This window comes from Pelodiscus sinensis, chromosome 31, assembly GCF_052426305.1.
Source record: "Pelodiscus sinensis isolate ZL-2025 chromosome 31, ASM5242630v1, whole genome shotgun sequence".
NCBI classification, from domain to species: Eukaryota; Metazoa; Chordata; order Testudines; family Trionychidae; genus Pelodiscus; species Pelodiscus sinensis.
The window spans coordinates 2,187,193-2,200,809 of NC_143082.1; the positions used below are offsets into that span (position 1 = coordinate 2,187,193).

Below are 13,617 nucleotides of genomic sequence, written 5' to 3' on the forward strand. Positions count from 1 at the left end.
CTGCTCCACTCCCCAGGCTGGCGCCTTCGCGGTCCTGTGATTGTCCCGGCCCTGGGAGGAGCCGACGGCCGGATCGTGGCCTCCCTTTGCCTGGATCCAAAGGCGGCGCCCCCCTCCCACCAGCCCTGCCCAGCGCCCCCCCCCCCCGAGCGGGGCTGGGGAAAGACCGGAAGGGACGCAGGCGGCTGCGGAGGGCGCCGCGCACGCAGGCAGAGGTCAGGGCTGTGCCACAGGAGCACGCCCAGGGACTGGCCGAGCCGAGCCCCCGGGGAGCACGGGGCAGGGGCCCGGCTCTGCCCAGCACAGCGCCCCTTTATACCAGCAGCCTGAAGGCCAGCGCAGGGGGCATGCAGCCGGGGGCCCGGCTCAAGGGCTGGGCTCGAGTCTAGCAGCTGTAGGCAGCACCAGCACCCACGGGGACTTCCCCTGACCCCGCCCAGGGCCCGCGCGATGGGGCAGGAGCAGCCAGGCTGCGGCTGGGGCCTGCCGGCTGAGAACAGGCTGCGCCCGCAGGCCCCATCAGGCAGTGCAGGGGCAGGACCCCCGGCCAGCCCTAGTGCAAAGCGCTCTCCTCCGGAGCCCTTGGCCAGGCGGCCGGCACAGCGGGGCCCAGGCGGGGGCCGGACTCTAGCGGCTGCGCTGCCCAGTGGGCGGAGGGACAGTGATTGTCACGTGATTGTCTGGTTTGGCTCCTGCGGAGGGGGAGTAGGGGGGTCCTGCCACCGGTGCGGGGATGGGGAAGGGGCGCAGGACTGCACCCTCCCTACGCTAGCAGAGGAGGCAGGAGCAATGTCAGAGCTAACCCGGCCCCCAGCAGAATGGAAACTCCACCCTCCCTAGTGTCTGCCAGGCCGGCCCAAGGGGGGCAGAGGCGGGTACTGCCCCGGGGCAGCGATTCAAAGGCAGCCGGAGCCCCGGGCAGCGCATGCTGGGCAGTGCTGAGGGCTGCTGGAGGAGGCCAGCCCAGCCCCTTCCCAGGGCACAGAGCCAGGCCCCCCGCCCCGCCCAGGGGCCGGCAATTTGGTGTCTGCCCTTCTCTCGGCGGGGGCGGGGCAGGGGCGGGGCTAGTCTGCCCCACGCCGTCAGAACCCCGAGGCTTCATCGGCGGAACTTCTGCAGCTGGAAGAGAAAGAGGCGCGTGGGCAGGCGAGTGCCAACCCCGGGGCCGGGCCACGCCGCCCGCCCCCCCCGGACCCCGGAGAGCTCGGTGCTGCCAGGCCGAGGGGCTGGGAGGTGGGCGGCGCGGAGTCGAACGACCGGGCTCCGAAGCAGCCTGCCCACGACAGCCCGGGCGCGAGGCTGTGGGGGGGACGGGCCCTCCAGCTGCCAGTGGGGCTGAGCACCTGGCCGCGGGCAGGGCGAGCCGGGCCGAACGCTCCGCGGCTGGGGACACGTACCTCGCTCTCCACCAGGTTCCGCTTGTACAGGGCTTCCTTGGCGGCGTCCTGCCGAGCAACACGACAGCGTCAGGGGCAGGGCGGCGGCTGCAGGGCCCCGCCCCATCGGACAGCCCCCGGGCCTGGCCAAGCTGTGAGCCGGCTTCTACCTACCCCCCGCCCCATGGGAAGCTGAGCAGCCGCCCCCGCCTCCGGGAGTGGCCCAGGCTGGATGGGGGCGCAAAGGGCTCGTGCAGACAGGCGCCCGCCTGGCCCTCCCGCACGCGGCCCCAGAGCCCAGCGCCTGCCAGGACGAGGAGGTCGCGCAGCGGCCTCACCCGATTGCCCTCGGTCCCGAGACGCCGCGCTGCCTCCGTGTAGAGCTGCAGGAACCGCTCCAGCTGGGCCAGGTACTCTGGGGGAGGAAGGCTGGATTCAGTGGAGCCTCTCGGTGGGGGGGGGGGGTTCTACCCCTCTCCCAGCGGCCCCCGAAGCGGGCCCCGGCTGCACTTACCTTTCCTGAACGCGGGGCCCCCGTGCTGCAGCTGGGATTTCAGCCACTGGCTCCGCTGGGCCAGGTCCTGGTACTGCTCCGCCAGCTCGCTGGGAACCGGCCGGCCGGCCTGTTTGTACGCCATCACCTGCCAGGACAACCAGGCGGCTGCTGGCTTCTGGGCAAAGCCAGCAGGACCCCGCCACAGGCCCTCGTTCCGGGCTGTGGCCCCGAGGTGCACCGTGTGCACCGCTCCCTCCCGCCGCACAGATCCCCTGGGCAGGGCAGGGCTGCGGCCCCGAGGTGCACCGTGTGCACCGCTCCCTCCCGCCGCACAGATCCCCTGGGCGGGGCAGGGCTGGGCCCCCGAGGTGCACCGTGTGCACCACTCCCTCCCGCCGCACAGATCCCCTGGGCGGGGCAGGGCTGGGCCCCCGAGGTGCACCGTGTGCACCGCTCCCTCCTGCCGCACAGATCCCCTGGGCGGGGCAGGACGCGCCCGGCATCTCTCACCCTGCCCGTCACCCGGCAAGGGGCCTGTCTCCCGCCACCCTGCAGGTCGGAAGGGCTGGGACCCCGCCCGCCAGTCACTGGGCAGCAGGGAGGGGATGGTGACTCAAGAGCTTCTTGCGTGAGGATTCGTCAGGAAAGCCCCCTGGGAGCAGGGCAGGTGAGGAACCACCCAGCGGAGACCGGGCTGCCGCCAGCCCGTGTGACAGCTCCGGCGCGCTCCAGGCAGGGTGCTGAGCAGGGGCTCTGTGGGGAAGGGGACCCCCAGGGCGCCCTAGAGCAGAGGTTCTCAAGGCGTGGTCTGCCCCCTACAGCGGGGAGCCCCGCCCCGCCCCGGCCTCCCACTGCGAGCGGGGACCCTCGCGGGCTGGATCCGGCTCCGTGTGCTGCCGCTGACCCAGGCCCAGGAACAGCATTGCTGGAAACCATTTTCCCACTGCTCCCATTGGCTGGAATCGCAGCCAATGGGAGCAGCTGGGGGTGGTGCCGGAGAGCGGCAGGAGGCACGGAGCTGGGTAAGCGCCCAGCCTCCCCTCCTATCCACACCCTGCACCTCCGTCCCCCTCGCCCCCGCCCTGCTCCTGCACCGAACCTCCCGCCCCCGTTTTGTCACCATGGGTGGCCGGTGGGCTGCGCTGAGTGGGGCGGCCTGCAGGCCAAAGAGCTTGAGACCCACGGGCCCTGGAGGGAAATGCCCTGCAGCTGGGAGCCAGGCCTCCGGCTCTTCCTAGCTCTGCCTCTAACCACGGCACGGTTCCCTCCTGGCCTCGCTGGGCGGCCGCGGGAGTCCCCGCCGGCTCCACTGGCGGGATCCGGGCAGGCCGAGGGCGTCGGGCGTCACTCACCTTCTTTTCCAGCTTCTCCTTGTCGAAGGCCAAGACGTGCAGGCTGTGCAGCGGGCGGGGGGGCTGGCTGGGGGAGAGAAACGGGGCTGCAGTTAAACCCGAGAGCCCCGCGGAGCAGACCGCCGGCTGGACCGGGGACTGCGCCTGCCCCGGCTCCAGAGAAGAGACTGTCCCGGGACCCAGGGGACGGCTCCCAGCCTGGCAAAGCTCAGCCCCGCCAAAGGCCCTCTGCTCGCGTCGTGCACACCTGGGGCAGCAGGCTGCCCTGCGTCGGCTCCCCTCCCCCCGAAAGCGGCTCGCGGACGTGCCAGGAGCCATCGCTCCGTCCATGGCTCTCGGACGCCGCGGGGGCGAAGGCAGCGCCGCCCGGAGACAGGCGCCTGGGGGTTGAGGACAGCGGGCTGCCGAGGAAGGGCGAGGGAGCAGAGAACCGAGCTCCGCCGAGAGGGGGGAGAGCTGCCCAGGGATCCTGGCTCACACCACTAGGCCCCAGTCCCATTCCAAAGCTGCCACTGCAGCCCAGGGGTCCAGAGCCCCGGCCCCTGCTCTAGTCCAGGGGAGGGGAACCTCCTGCATCAGGGGCCACGCGTTCAATTCACCTTCCCGGGGGGTGCCCCCTCCAGCAGGGCGTGGCCCCAGCCCCGTGGGCAGGAAGACCCGAGCCTCAGGGGCCCCGCCTGAGTTGGCGCAGGCGCCTCCTGGGCGGGATGGGAATGAGCCAGGGGCCGGACGCGGCCCGGGGGCCACAGGTGCCCCACCCTGCTCTGACCCCGGCGCGCACAGACTGGAGAGCCAGGCAGCCTCCCGCGGCAGGCGAGCACAGAGGCCTCGTGAGCCGCCCGGCGAGGAGTGACGTCAGCCCGGGGCGGCTCCGGGCTCTCCCAGCGCTCACCCCCCCCCTAGACACCCACTTGCCAAGCTCCCGGGAGAGCCAGGGTCCGTCTCACAGCCAGGCCCCTCCAGATGCACAGAGGGAAGGGCGGGCCCCAAACTCAGACAGCCCGAGGAGGTGGGGGGCCTGGCACAGCAATCCCACTGCTAAAGGGGGGTGCGCGGGGGCTCTTTGCAGGGTGGCTGGCGGGGTTAGAGCAAGGGCCTGGAGTCGGGACTCCTGGGTCTGTTCCCAGCTGTGCCACTAGCTCACTGCATGGCCTTGAGCAAGTCACTTTGCCTCTGCCGTGCCTCAGGAGTTTCCCCTCATCATGCACAGTCTCCCCGTCCCGTCTGGTACGGACTCAAGCAAACCTTCTGCTGGGGGTGGAGCAGTTTGTCCCAGGGAAACATCCTTGTTAAAACTACACAGACACGAGCTCTTCACCCCCCCCCGACACACGCACCCCCTGACACGCACACCCCCCCCGACGCGCACACCCCCCCGACGCGCACACCCCCCCCGACGCGCACACCCCCCCCGACACATGCGCACACCGACACCCCCGATACACAGCCTGCTGACACACACACACACCCACCCTGCTGACGCACACCCTGACACCCCCTCGACACACACACCCCGCTGACACGCGCACACTGACACCCCCCGACACACACCCTGCCAACACGTGCACACCAACACCCCGCCAACTCCCTCCGCTGACACGCACACACCGACACCCACCCCGCCGACACACACAGACATCCCCCGACACACCTCCCGCCAACACACACACACACACACACACCGACACACACACACACACACACCCCGACACCACACACACACACACACCCCCGACACACACACACACACACACACGCACCAACACCCCTACACACACACACACACACACACACACACACACACACACACGCACACACACGCACCCCCGACGCCCCCCTCTGCCCGACACCTGCGTGTCTCATCCCGGCCGTTTCCCTGCAGAAGGCCCCCTGCTGCGCTCAGGCAGGTACGTTCCGAGCCGGGACCTCCGTCCCCGGGAGCAGGGACCCCCTTGCTCCGCCCAGGCCACACCCCAAGCCTGGACGCATCGCTGGGAAGCCGATCGCGGGGACCCTTCCTGTGTCTACACTGCAGCCCTGGCCCCGCCCCCAGCCGTCCCGCCCGCGCTCCCTCTCCCGGCCTCCAGCGCCCTGCCTCGGGCTGTGCTGAGCTGCGCACTTCCTCCCTCCTCTCTGCCCCCCAGGCACAGGCCGCTGGGGAGGGACCGGCGGGGGCAGGGGCAGGGGCACAGGGTGAGAGGCCGGCAGAGGGGCAGGACGGGCTCCGCTCCCGCCGGGGCTGGGATGCGCGAGTGGCGCTAGGCTAGGGCTTGGCTGGGGCGCAGGCCGCGCGTGAGACCGTCCAGAGGAGGACGAGGGTCCAGTCAGGACCGGGCGCGCCAGAGCACTGAGCAGACGGCCGTTCTGAAAGGGAAGGGAAGAGACGAGACTATAAACGGCGCCCGCGCCCTCATCTCGGCAGGGCTGCAGGGACCCGCTCGTCCCGTTCAGGGAACCCGACGGGAGCCCCCGACACGAGCCGCACAGACTAAGGTCCCAGCGCCCCCGCCCCATGTACCCCGCGTCTAGCTGGGACCCCCCCTTCCACAAGGGCAGGGCGGCCGCAACCCCACACGGGACACACGTCCCCTGGTTCGCAGGCCCGGCTGCTGTTTCCCAGCCGCTGCCCCCAAAACACCCCCCCCGGGAGTCAGGTCTGTACGGCAGGGCTCAGACGGGGAACCAGGCACACGTGAGCTCGGCCTCGCATCACAACCCCCCGGCTCAGCCACAGAGCACGCCACAAAGGCGAGCGGGCTTTCCGTGTACGGCGGGGGAAACTGAGGCACGAGACAGCAAAGTGACTTGCCCAGGAACGTGCACTGAGCCAGTGGCAGAGTCAGGAACGAGCTCAGTTTCCCTGGTCTATCGAAAGCGTGTGCCCTCCCACTTGCAAACTAACTCCTACTCTGGCAACAGTCTGTTCTGTCACCGCTCCCTTCCCTCCACCGGGCCTCCCCCCCCGCCCCCCCCCCGCCCCCAGCCTGCGTTTCTCCCCCCCGGCCCTTCATCCCCCCCCCCGGGCCTTGGTCCATCCTCCCTTCCCCCCCAGGGGTCACTGACCTACATCCCGAGGGGACCCTGGGAAGGGCCGGGAGAGTCTCCGAGTGGGCAGCCGGTCCCTAGTGAAGGGCAGGGGGGCTATCGCCCGGCGTGCCCCGCCTACGCTATCAGCCCGCTGAGGGGGGCTGGCCTCTGCCCGCGTCTCGCCCCCCAGACACTCACCAGGAAAGCCGAACGGGCAGCGGGGGAGGGAAGGAGCTGCGAGCAGACAAAGCCGCGGGTTCCTGGGCGCGCAGGGAAAGCTCAAGAAAGGGAGGCCGGCGCGAGCGGGACGTACCTGGGGCCCAGGTCCCTCCCTGGGCCAACCGCGGGCTTGGCTTTGGGGAGAGCAACCTGCAAGAGGCAGGAGAAGCTTTCCATGAGCCACGGCCCCGAGCTGCCTTTTCAGCCCCGGGCAGGGTCGCTGCCCCATTTGGCAGAGGGGGAAACTGAGGCAAAGGGCAGGTCAGTGGCCCGGCTGGGACGAGGCTCTCCCTGGACAGAGCCCTCTCTCAGAGGGAAAGGGGCCTTGCTAAGCGAGATCCCAGGGACCCGCACGGCTGCAGGCTGCTCCCCGGGCCGTATTGCTCCAGTCGAGTTCCGGCTGTTCCGCCCCGGGCAGCGCGGCAGGCGAGGGGGAGACGTGACTTGCACTCCCCTCCCTCTGCCCGCGCGCCGCTGGAAGCTGCCCCTGTGACTGGCGGCCCCCCCTCCGCGGCCAGTCTCTGCAAGCCGGCTCCCACGCCCGAGCAGGGTGCTTTCCCCGCCAGCCCTGCCGGGGCCCCGAGCCCCATCCCGCCGGCCGGCCCTTACCGCTGGCATGGTCTGCGCGTCGATCACCAGCCACTTCTCTGTGCTGGTCTCCAGCTGCTGAGAACTCAGCGGCTCCCTGAGGCGCACAATCACCTCCAGCTTCCCCCCCGTGGGCCGGCGGCCGTCCAGCAGCTAGGCATGGAGAAAAGGAGCAGGGCGTGGGGGAACAGCGCAGAGCCGAGGGGCCGGGGCGAGTCCAAGCGCCCGTCTCCGGACAGACCCGATCTGGCAGCAGAGCACTGGGCCAGCGAGACCAGCAGCGTCTCTGGGACAGTCTGGGGGGGCCAGCAGCGAACTCTGACACGAGGGGGACTGAGAACTTCCTGACCCTGCCGCCGCCTGCCCTGAAGCATGAGAGTGGCTCATCCGATCGGTTACTGGTCGATTGCCCGCCTGTTCGAAACACCCCCCAGACACAGCCGCCGCCTGCCCTGAAGCATGAGAGTGGCTCGTCCGCTCGGTTACTGGTCGATTGCCCGCCCGTTCGAAACACCCCCCAGACACAGCCGCCGCCTGCGCTGAAGCATGAGAGTGGCTCGTCCGCTCGGTTACTGGTCGATTGCCCGCCCGTTCGAAACACCCCCCAGACACAGCCGCCGCCTGCCCTGAAGCATGAGAGTGGCTCATCCGACCGGTTACTGGTCCATTGCCCGCCCGTTCGAAACACCCCCCAGACACAGCGGCCGCCTGCCCTGAAGCATGAGAGTGGCTCATCCGATCGGTTACTGGTCGATTGCCCGGCCGTTCAAAACACCCCCCAGACACAGCGGCCGCCTGCGCCCCACAGCGGTGCCCCACGCCCTGTTGGGCAGGGAGGGGCGGGTACCGACTGAGCTGGAAAAGGGCAGCGTTCCCAGGAAATGTCATAGCCCAGAGTGCAGAGCGGCTGGGCCGGACACCCTGCCCTGCCGGCTCCGCTCCCCTCCGCTGCTGCAGGAGCACTCTGGGAGGCTGACGGACAGGAGGGGCGGGTTGGGACTCACCGCTCTGACCTACCTCCACAATCTCCCGCAGCTCACAGGTCGTCTCCAGGGCCTCCAGCTTCAGCTGTGCCGCCCCCACCACGCGGTCCGTCTTGAACAGGCCCCTGGGAGATTGGGGGGGGGGGGGAAATGCGAGAGCACGTCAGGCCCTCGGCCGGTTCTCACATGCGCTGCGCTGGCCTGGCACAGTCCGGCTGCTCCACCCCGGCTCCCCCAGGCCCGGCGCCTCCCCGATCCGAGCCCCAGCAAACCCCCCTCCCACCTCTCCGCTCGCCAGCCACGTCCCCTCCTCCCTTGGGCCCCGGTCCGAGCCCTGGCAAACCCCCCTCCCACCCCTCCGCTCGCCAGCCACGTCCCCTCCTCCCTTGGGCCCCGGTCCGAGCCCTGGCAATCCCCCCTCCCCACCCCTCTGCTCGCCAGCCACGTCCCCTCCTCCCTCGGGCCCCGGTCCGAGCCCCGGCAAACCCCCCTCCCGCCCCTCCGCTCGCCAGCCACGTCCCCTCCTCCCTCGGGCCCCGGTCTGAGCCCCGGCAAACCCCCCTCCCACCCCTCCGCTCGCCACTCACGTCCCCTCCTCCCTTAGGCCCAGCTCTGAGCCCTGGCAATCCGCCACATCCCCTCCCGCCCTGACCACTCCCTTCGGCTAAGCAGGCCACACGCTCGCTGCTGGTGTGAGCAGAGCACTGAGGGGCACACCTGGAGCCGGCTCTAGCTGAGTGTGCAGATAACAATGCTAGCGAGAACGGGGCCGAGGTTTCAGCTTGGCCTAGTCTCTCGAGTACGCGCCCAGGGGCTCCCACAGGCTGGACCTCCCTGGTCCGGACGAGTCCCAAACGAGGGAATTTGCTGGACCAGGGAGGTCCCCTGCTCCCAGCCCACCGACCCTCCCCACTACTGGCTCCACTTCCAGCCCAGCTGGCCCCCTGCCTCAGCCATGAGGGGCCGGCCCCCGGCTCCCTACCACTAGCCCCAACAGGGACTGGTGGTCACCGGCCCACTGCCACTGGACTCCTGGCCCCAGGCTCTGGGATTCAGAGACGTCCCTGGTCTGTCCGGACCAGAGAGTCCCAGTTCAGGGAGGTACAAGCTGGCCTAGGGATGTAAGCTCAGCGGCTCTTAATAGATTTAAAAATCAGAAGGGCAGCGGGGGGAAGCTGGTGTGAGCCAGGACAGCTGATCTCCCGGCTTGTGCCATGCCAGGTTCCCCTGCCTGAAGAGCTGGCGGGGAGGGGGGGGGGGGGAACCTAGCGTGAGCCAGGAATTCGCTGTCCCGGCTTGTGCACGGTCCCCCTGCTGGCTTCCAATCCATTTAAAAGGCAGAGCCATTGCGGGGTTAGCTCCTGGGGCCGGGAGCTGGCCCCGCTGCAGCTGCCCCGCGTATCGACTAATCGATGGAAAATCCACCGACTAGTCGATGAGTTGATTAAAGTAAATTGAAGATCCCTGACCTGGACGTGGGCGTTTCTACTGTCACAGCCAGGAGACGGCCTAAGGGACAAAGCCTTCCCCTCCCCTCCCCCGGGGACCACGGACAAGGAACGAGCCCAGCTTGCCGCACGGCAGCACGGCCCAGGGCCGGTTTCGGCAGAGACCGATCGCAGGCAGCGGAGCAGCTGTTAACGAGCCGCGTCGCCCAACACCCGTTTATCTCGCCACGGCCCCTCCGCCCGCCCAGCGTTCCCGCGTGTTCTGCCCCGGGGGCCGTGTCCGAGGGCCCCGCTAGCCTCCACCCAGGGCCCGCAGACCGGCCCGCCGGCCGCGCCGCTCACTCACCCTTTGTGGACAACCTCAAACTTGAGGCCTTTGGTCTGAAAGACTCTCTTGAGCCCTCGGTGGCCCCGGTTGATGTTCAGCTTGAACTGCTCTCGGAACTCTGCCAAGGGAGCAGCGGCAAAGAACTGTCAGCAGCAGGCCCCCGCGCCAAGGGAGAGCCAGGGCCTGCCTCCCCGGAGCCGGGCTCGGCGGCACGGGATTTCGCCTTGGGATCCTAGGGCAGGCTGAAGTTAGTTATGCCTCAAAACCGCCCCCTCGCTGGAGAAAGGGAAACTGCAGGGAAGGGACCCACTCCCAAGTTGTCACGGAAGCAGCAGGACTCAAACGCCGGGAGTCCTGGTTCCCAGCCGCCTGCGGCAGCCACGCCAGCACCACCTCCCGGACCCCTGGGAAGAAGGACTTGGAGGCACCAGCTGGACACCGCACCCTCTCGGGCTCTTAGCCCCGTCTCCCGGCGTTGCCGACTCACGCGAGACGCAGCTGTGACGCCGACAGGAGAGACTGAACTCAGACCCTGCCGTGCCCCGAGGGGGCGTGCACCGCGCAGCTCGGCCACCGCAGTGAAACCTGGTCCCTTTACCACCCACCTAGCACACGACTCCCGGGCTCCCTCCACAACCCCAGCCTGCTGGCTCCCCGCTGTGCTTCACACACAGGGCAGCCACTGTCCCCAGGCCTGCCCCCCTTCCTCCAAGTCCGGAGTCCCCACCTGGCTCTGCAGGCACACGGCCATGTTCAGCTCATCCAGGGGCCCCGCAATATCCAGGGGCCTCTCTGCAGAATCGGCCCTGCCCTGTGCCGTCCACTTCTATTCCCACGGGACGGATTCCACGCGGGGTGCTCGTCCCCTGGGCTCATGCCACACGAGGGCACCGACTCACAGAGGGTCAGGCTGGAAGAGACCTCGGGAGCCCCCCTAGCCCAGCCCGAGTCTCTGGGAAGGAAAGGCTAACCCAAGGGACCCCTTCTCCCCCCCCCCCCCCACACAACCCCAGACCAGAGCCTACCGGGGGAGTCTGTATTTTTGATCACACTGGTCTTGTCTTTCTGGGCTTCCTCCTACAACACAAGGCACAAGCGAGGGTGAGAGACGAGCTTCCCAGCCGCAGCCCGGGAACGTCTCTGGGCAGGGTCCAGCGCTCACCGTGCTGGGGTGGGGAAACTCGAAGCGCACGAAGGCGTCCAGGTCGTTGGGAGCCACGCCTGCAAAGACAAAACCCGCCCGGGTTCATCGCTGAACGGAGAAGCCCTGAGACACCACCCATGAGATGAACCCCAGGGGGCGGGCGCCGGGGGACTGCTTGCTCCCGGCGATCCCAGCAACGTCCCTGGAGAGAGAGCGTTTGAACTGAAGGGCAGAGCGATTTGTACCGGAGAGGGAGGGGAGAGCAGAACGGTTGTTCAGGACAGGCGGTTCTGGCCAAGATGGAAGACGGGTCCTTTTTTTGGGGGCGGGGGGGAGGGGGGGGGAGGGGGAGGGGACGACTGCATGAAAAATGTTACAACTGGGCTGTGATGGAAAAGCGGGTGTTCGATTAACTGACGTTTTTCGAGAGAAGTGTCCGATCTCCACAGGAAGTGCTCACTCTTCTGCATAGCCCCAAACCAAAGTATTTCTACTGGGACAGTCTGCCAGACTGCATCATGGGAGCTGTAGTTCAGCTGCCTCCTATCCCCGATCTCCTCTACTAGCTGAGCTCCCTGGCTGGACTCCATTTTCCAAGATGCACCATAGCCCCGGACTCCCATAGGCAGACAGTGGTACACTGTGGCAGATACAGGTGAATCGGGGAGCCTACCTGGTCTGTAAAACGGGGGCACGAGACACCCTAACTACAACTCCCATAAGGCACTGCAGCAGCATTTCCTAAGAGAAATGTTGCGTGTCTCAAATTTTCCCGTAAAAAATAATTTTCTGTTGGGGGGAAAAACATTTCCCGGCAGGTGAAACGCCGCCCCCTGCGAGGGTCTGACACCCATCGTTGTGTGGCCGTCCCAGAGCTAAGCGGCCTGTCGCTGCCCCCGACAGCTGCCACGAGCCCGGGGCCGGTCAGCGGCTCCCGTCTGTCCCTGCGTTAGCGCGCGACTGGCTCACAGCAGCTGTTTCTGGCTACTTTGCAGAGCAGCACCTGGACCCCTCCCTCCTGCCACTTTGCTCGGCCGAGTCGACCGCCGTGTTACCTGGCGGGGCTGGGAGGTTGATCCCCTTCACGATCGTGAGAACCATGTCGTTGCTGTTCAGCTCGGGGAAGATCCTGCAAGAATAAGGCAGAAGGAAGGTTAAACAGCCAGGAATTCCCACCCCCTCCAGCCAGCCCAGCAGTGACCTGGGGCCAGCGCCCCTTGCAGGGCCACACTTCCAGCCCCTGCATGCGGCACAGCTGGGCCTCAGTTCTACCAGTAAAATCTCTCTCTGCCAGGACCACCTTCCGGTACAAATGAGACACGGCTCTTGCCCCGCCTTCCACCCAGGACTGCAGTGCATCTGAAAAAGGGTGCTACCCCATTTTGCTAATGGGGAAACTGAGGCACGGAGCAGCCCAGATCTCAGTTTTAGCCAACAGTGTGTAACTGAGGCATCTAGGGCTAGCCAGGGGGGTGAAACATACAACAGGCCTAGTCGCCCCACCCGCTGGGAGCCCCCATCTCTGCCTGACTCGCACGCCCTAGCCTGAAAGCACTCAACCCCCCTACGCAGTTCTGGAGACTAGAGGCGGCGGGGCAGACCTGCTGGGAGGCAGAGGGCACCGTGTACAGCCCGGTGGAGAGAAGGGCTCCCGGAAAGCGAGGCCCGTGGGCCAGGTAGAGCAGCTTGGGAGAGGCCTGTAATGGCTGGGATGGAAGGAGCAGGAAGCCGCTGGCCGCGCATTCACCTACTTGACCACACTGAAGGTCCTCTGCTCGTAGTGGTACTTGGGCAGCGGGAAGCCCTTGGCGTGGGCTTGCTTTAAGATTTCCATGTTACTCTTGCAGTCCTCGGCCATCTTCTCAAACCTGGCGGGAGAGGAGCAGAGACGAGCCGGGAGATTCCATTGCAGCCCCCCCGGGTTATTCTGTGGGCTGCTCTCGGGGCGCTGCAAGGGCATTCCTGCATCGCCCACTCGGCCTCCACCCCCCAGCCTGCCGGAGAGGCCTGCCACAGTCCCTCTCTGCGCGGGCCCTTCGGTACGTCTCCCCCACCAGCGGGAGGCATGGCTGCAGCTCCTGCATGCCTCACCAGACACAGCCAGAACAGCAGCACAGGCTGTCAGGGTAGATCCTGGGTGCGGTTGTACCCCAAGGGTGCCGGGAGAGCGGCAGTCACCCCTCAGAACTGCCGTCTGGACGCACCCTCCAGTTCTCTGCCCTCCCTTCAGCTCCGAGCTGGGGGATCCCACCGTCGCTTTACTGCGTGACGCGTGTTGGGCCCACAGCACAGAGATCTGGTAGCGTTGGCCTCCGCGCTGGCTGAGGGCCCCTCTGTGCGCCTCAGCCACCGAGCCAGTTCCTAGCTCACAAATTCAAACCAGCGGCCTACGTCCGACAGAGGTGGAGCAAACCCGACCACATGGGCCCAGGCCACCGTAATGTGCACTCCTAGCTTTGCCTGGGGGAGGGGCTGGAAGAGAGACTGCTGAATTTAATACAAGCAATTCTAGGGTGGAGAAACTGGAGCCAGGGGCGACGAGCTGAACATTCTCACGGCGAACACTTTCAATCTTTTAACACAGCAGCCTTTATCTGAATGCTTCCGAAGTTGCAATATCTGGGTGCTTGTGACAGTCAAATGCCGCCCAGCTGAT

At 67.5% G+C, this 13,617-nt stretch overlaps 1 protein-coding gene across 8 annotated transcripts in view; it reads right to left on the reverse strand.

Moving 5' to 3' along the window:
* The window catches only part of CC2D1A (coiled-coil and C2 domain containing 1A), a 34,963-nt gene continuing 21,346 nt past the window's right edge, over nt 1-13,617 (reverse strand). For 4 of the 8 annotated variants that reach the window (XM_075917187.2, XM_075917184.2, XM_089774567.1 and 1 more), the window contains exons 18-28: nt 12,713-12,829; nt 12,017-12,090; nt 10,980-11,038; nt 10,843-10,894; nt 9,836-9,935; nt 8,076-8,166; nt 3,225-3,291; nt 1,891-2,017; nt 1,715-1,791; nt 1,398-1,445; nt 1-1,119 (exon numbers count right to left, since the gene is read on the reverse strand). In XM_075917187.2, the coding sequence (XP_075773302.2) occupies nt 764-1,119; nt 1,398-1,445; nt 1,715-1,791; nt 1,891-2,017; nt 3,225-3,291; nt 8,076-8,166; nt 9,836-9,935; nt 10,843-10,894; nt 10,980-11,038; nt 12,017-12,090; nt 12,713-12,829 (1,168 nt within the window). In that variant the 3' untranslated portion in view covers nt 1-763. Of the gene's footprint in view, nt 1,120-1,397; nt 1,446-1,714; nt 1,792-1,890; nt 2,018-3,224; nt 3,292-5,026; nt 5,589-6,449; nt 6,621-7,079; nt 7,212-8,075; nt 8,167-9,835; nt 9,936-10,842; nt 10,895-10,979; nt 11,039-12,016; nt 12,091-12,712; nt 12,830-13,617 lie in introns of those variants that run through there. The other 4 variants (XM_075917188.2, XM_075917186.2, XR_012899734.2 and 1 more) reach the window with 3 other exon arrangements.